General features: G+C 34.6%; 1 protein-coding gene across 1 annotated transcript; it reads left to right on the top strand.

The window, feature by feature from the left end:
• Positions 1-2,107: 2,107 nt before the first annotated feature.
• FOXB1 (forkhead box B1) lies at positions 2,108-3,076 on the top strand. The gene has a single exon (XM_072398781.1). The coding sequence runs from the start codon at positions 2,108-2,110 to the stop codon at positions 3,074-3,076; it is 969 nt and encodes a 322-aa protein (XP_072254882.1).
• Positions 3,077-5,376: the final 2,300 nt, after the last annotated feature.

The raw sequence follows: 5,376 nt of genomic DNA, 5'->3' as shown, positions 1-5,376 counted from the left end.
TCCCATTTTGTATTTTTAACACTTTGTTACAACAGTTACTTTTGATTTGAGATAAATCTTTCTATTTGGTATAGATACACTTACAAACCTTTGGGTGGAGGAGAAGTGATAAAGATGCATCTTAAAGCTTTAACATCTGGCTGTTTATCGGCTGTTTAAGTACAGAGTACAAGGTTATTATGTGCCTGAATGACTGGAGATTATCAGTGCCATCCCTGGGGATTTAAAATGGGACTGCTTTAGAATCTAATGAATTGCTCTTCTACCACTCATCACATACCTCTTTTTCTGTATTAATTCATTGTTGTCTATTTGTGACTTGTTAGTTTGTGTTTCTATCACATAACATTTACTCTCCCTGCTGATCATCAGCTCTGCCCTTTCTTCACACTCTTAGCTATATGCATGAGATATGTCTGCATCACAAATTGTCTGCACTGTAGTGAAAACATTAGGAAAGGAACACTAACAATAACATAGTGCTCAGTCATAATACTTTATGCACTGCTGAAAATGCTAATTTGTATATTAGTATCGTATCCTCTTATATTGAAATAATGCACTTGTTGATAGTAAAAACACCTTTAACAAATCAGCTGACATTTCTATAATCAGTCGTACAATTATTTTATAATCTAAAAAAGTAAAATAATACACTTATATACAATGTGGTAAAAAAAAAAAAAACTTTATTTGTAAAAATGTTTTGAAAAATGCACAATAATACTCTGCTTTCCATTGTACATGCTTTAGAATACACATAAGTAAAGATAAAAAACAAGTAGGAAAGTGTAATGTATAAAGATTTGCAACAGAATAGACATGTGACTATTTGTCTAATTATCTATCATTATATGTATATATTCACTTGCACACTCAACACGAAGTAAAGAAGAACATACATGGGACACAGTTCCATCATTTGCCCGGGAAGCCACTATGATTATAAAAAGGGAGGCAAGCTTAAGTTGTACTTAACAAAGTAAAAACAAAAATCTACAATTCTGTTAACACATTTCTCTATTTATATACAGTGCTTATACTCACATTAAACTAATTTCATCTAGATAATAAAGCAAGGTGAAACATTCTGCACTATTTTTGCCTAGCCTGAGAAAAAGTGGCCTCCCCCTCCTGTTAAAAAGTAAAAGCGCTGTCTTAAGTTAGCTAACAATACAAATCAGATAACAATATAGAACAAACAGAATACCACAGCCAAGCAATTTCCATGTCAAACATCCCACTGCTCAGTAGCTCCATTTGTAAGTGTGAATTGCAGACTAAGCTCCCTGCAATGCACACAGGAAGGTTGGTGCATACCTTCACACACACTGTTACTGGGTGCCATCACACTTCAATTCCGGTTGCTGAGCCTTTTCACCCCTTGCCTTGTCTTCAAATGGAAATTATTTCTATTGGCCCAAGGTGTCCATGTAAATAGGTGTAAATGAAACCAGATTATGCCTTTCTTTCCCCCACGCCCCCTCCTCCCTACTCTCCCTCTTCTTTGCTCCCTCCCTTCTCCTCCTCCCAAGGCGATTGTCATATGATAGCAAAGAAGTGGCACATTAATGAAGCGCCTCTACAGGGGTCTTTTCTGTTCATGTCACCACATAAAACTATCAGATGGTTTGAGGAAGGACATGGACACAACTACTTAGCTTATCTCCCACCCAGCAAAGGAGAACTACTTTCTCCTGCTCCCATTCAACTGCTGCTTAGAAAAGGAGCTTATTTGTGATACTAAAGACGAGATCGGAGTTTATCCAAGAAGAGACCAGTCTGGCAACCGATTGAATTAAGACTTGCGGTATCAAATTTTCCTTTTCTGGACAATATTGAAAAAAATCTGTGACCACTTTACAGATGCAGAGTGTCAACTTTTAAAAAGTTTAAGGTACGACTTACATTTTATTGTAAACTTGTTTTTTCTTGTTGTGCTTGTGTTTTTTTATGTTAGCGTGCTGGATATGTTGTCATTTACAAAATAGGCAAACAATGTTGACTTGTTAAAAAACATACACTAAATGTGAGTTTTTATGTTTTAGAGCTGCTAACCTAATATCTTTCTTTTTCAATGTACAGGTTGCCTTTGAGTGAAGTGACAATGCCTCGACCAGGGAGAAATACATACAGCGACCAGAAGCCCCCTTACTCATATATCTCCCTTACAGCTATGGCAATCCAGAGCTCTCAAGAAAAGATGCTACCCCTAAGTGAGATCTACAAATTCATCATGGATAGATTTCCCTATTACAGAGAGAATACCCAGAGATGGCAGAATTCTCTGAGACATAACTTGTCTTTCAATGACTGTTTCATCAAGATACCGAGGAGACCTGATCAGCCTGGCAAAGGAAGTTTCTGGGCACTTCATCCCAGCTGTGGTGATATGTTTGAAAATGGCAGTTTCCTGAGACGTAGAAAGAGGTTCAAGGTGATGAAATCGGACCATCTTGCCCCTACTAAACCATCAGATGCAGCGCAGTACCTGCAACAGCAAGCAAAGCTTAGACTAAGTGCACTAGCTGCCTCAGGTACCCACTTGCCACAGATGTCAACCTACAACCTTGGAGTCTCTCAAACTTCCAGCTTCAAACACCCTTTCGCTATTGAGAATATCATTGCTAGAGAATATAAAATGCCAGGTGGACTTGCATTTTCTACAATGCAGCCAATGTCAGCTGCCTATCCACTTCATAATCAATTGACTACAGTTGGCAGTTCCATTGGCACAGGTTGGCCTCACATGTACAGCTCCAGTATGATAGACACTACCACCCCTATATCAATGACCAACAGTGATTACAGTGTGAGTGCCTATGGGGTGCCAATCAAGCCACTTTGCCATGGAGGACAAACTTTACCTGCTATCCCAGTACCTATTAAACCTACCCCAGCAGCCGTGCCAGGGCTTCCAGCACTCCCAACCCATATCCCAGCTATTCTGTCGAACTCTTCTCCATCTCTGAGTCCAACATCTCCTCAAACAGCTACCAGCCAAAGCAGCCCAGCCACCCCTAGTGAAACTCTCACTAGTCCATCTACTGCTCTGCTTTCTGTAGCTGTACACTGACCTTTTGGACTATTAAACTCAAACCATCAATCTAAATTTACTTACCTTATCTCCTAAATGAAAAAAATGTCATTTCAAGATGAGTTTACTATATAACTGTTCCAGTTGTTTATCCAGTATGGATTTTTTTATCACTTTTACATCCTCATACACTTGAATCCATTTTGCTGCAAAGCAGTGCCATTAATTTAAATAATTTTGCACATCTTTTATTAAATGTATTGCAAAAGTAAAGGGCAGGCATTGCCAGGTAGCAGGTTTTAACGGCACATAGGGCAAAAATAAAAAAGGAATTTAGTATCATCCAGGTATTGCATTTTGTTATAGTTTCTATAAACTTTGCAATGAAGATGCTTTACTTTATTATCAATTTTTTTTTTTCTGGAGAATGTGCTGTTCTAAAGAATGTCCAAAGTATCCTGTACTTTGCTTTTATTTGCATTTTTTTACATAAATGAAGGTTTTCCTTTATATTACAAACTGTGCAACAACTTTGCCATAGCATAATGAGAGTTATCAGTTCTGAAAATGTTCACGCTGAGGATAATACTGTTGTAAAAATGATCTAAATATAAACAGAGAATGGTTAAAAAAATCTGATGTTTACACAAACACTGCCCTGTAAATATTGAATTTGTGATCTAAAGAATTGGCTGTACTTGTTGGCTGCCAATAGTATTGATCGAGAGGCACTGATTAGTCAGTAATGTCGCTGGATTAAACATACATATCTATTTATTTGAATTTTCAGGGGGGAATCACAAAATGCCCTGTCAAGTTGAATTAACAATTTGACTAATATTTTTAAAAGACCTTACAGATTGTGCAGTAAGGAGGGAAATGTAAATGTATTATGTGAATATGAATGAATATAAATTGTGTATAATGCACTTTTAATTGACACACATCTAGTTTTCATCAAGGCAATTTGCTAAGGTTTACAGATCCAAAAATACACTGTTGCTCTTTGGTGAATTTAATTTAATTACAAATAATCCTGCTGTCATCTAAACTGTGAAGAAATGGCCACTCAATTTTCTTGTTGTACAGAAGGCATGACATTTGCGTATTTTGATGTTATTATTCCCAGCATGTGTGTATGTCAGACTACAAGAAAAAAAATATGTGTCTGCGTTAAATTATGAACCTAGTCGTCCAAATAATATTTTCTCATTAAAATGTTAATTCCTTATGATTGAGTGTCTTTCTCCTTTTTTCAGTTATTTATTTTGTGATATTTTATATATATATATATATATATATATATATATATATATATATATACACCCTGTGCTATCATCTATCATTACTATTATTTAATGTAATAAAGTTATACAAATACATCCGGTAATTTATTTACCATTTGTATTACTGAAAATATTCAGAAAGTTTTTAGAATATTGTTTTACAAATTGAATGTACCTGTCATAAAAAGGTGCTCATGAACATAGTGTGCTAGCATTTCTAGGTGCATCCGTTGAAAAGGATGCAGGAGCAGAAGATATATATATAATTTAGGATTTTTAAAGTAAAAGACCATAAACAAACTAGTGAGTTTAGGACAAAATTCTACAGATTATATTGACAATCCTATTTAGGGCACACAGTTAAATTATATATTTATATATATATATATATATATATATATATATATATATGGAGTTGTGTGGATTTTCCTGTATGGGATTTCAAAAAAGGCAAGAGAAGCTTGTTGCAGTTTTTTAGATGTAAGCAAAAAAAACTCAAAAATACTTTTTCATTTAAATTATTCCTATCACCATAATAATATGCAGTAATATTTTCAATATTTAAGACCAAAAGTTTAGTTTCCCAGAGAAAAAGAAGAATCGTAAACGTTATAAAAAGGATGTTCATAATTAGACATGTAAGAGTGGAGAACCACAAAGGTGTAACTAAATCAATCTCCTTTAGCAAGTAAATAAAAATATTTATAACATAGAAAATATGGAGAATTTGCAATGAAGCAAATATAGGTGTATTACTATATTTCAGTAAGTATTACTGGCTTTTGATGCAATGCAGTCATTAAGGTGATTAAAACGTAGGTATTTTCAGCAAACCCACTGAAAACAATGGCTGTGAAAATTTTCAAAAAAAAAAATATGAAATTTGGCATACTGAAGTAAAAAACAAAATATATACATTATTTACCACTTTTCAAATTTAAACACTTTTCTAAAACCAAAATGTTCGCATCAACTTTGCTTTGACATTTACTATGCAATTTGCTATAAAGGCAAATTTTAATACAGTACATATTAAGACCAGTTAATTGAAAG

This window comes from Pyxicephalus adspersus, chromosome 2 (assembly GCF_032062135.1).
Source record: "Pyxicephalus adspersus chromosome 2, UCB_Pads_2.0, whole genome shotgun sequence".
Taxonomy (NCBI): domain Eukaryota; kingdom Metazoa; phylum Chordata; class Amphibia; order Anura; family Pyxicephalidae; genus Pyxicephalus; species Pyxicephalus adspersus.
Note: the sequence above shows the minus strand (reverse complement) of the source record. Positions and strands in the feature narration are given on the sequence as shown.

Bases quoted from the DNA above. Each gene is read 5' to 3' on its own strand.
- FOXB1 (XM_072398781.1), top strand. From the start codon at position 2,108: ATGCCTCGACCAGGGAGAAATACATACAGCGACCAGAAGCCCCCTTAC.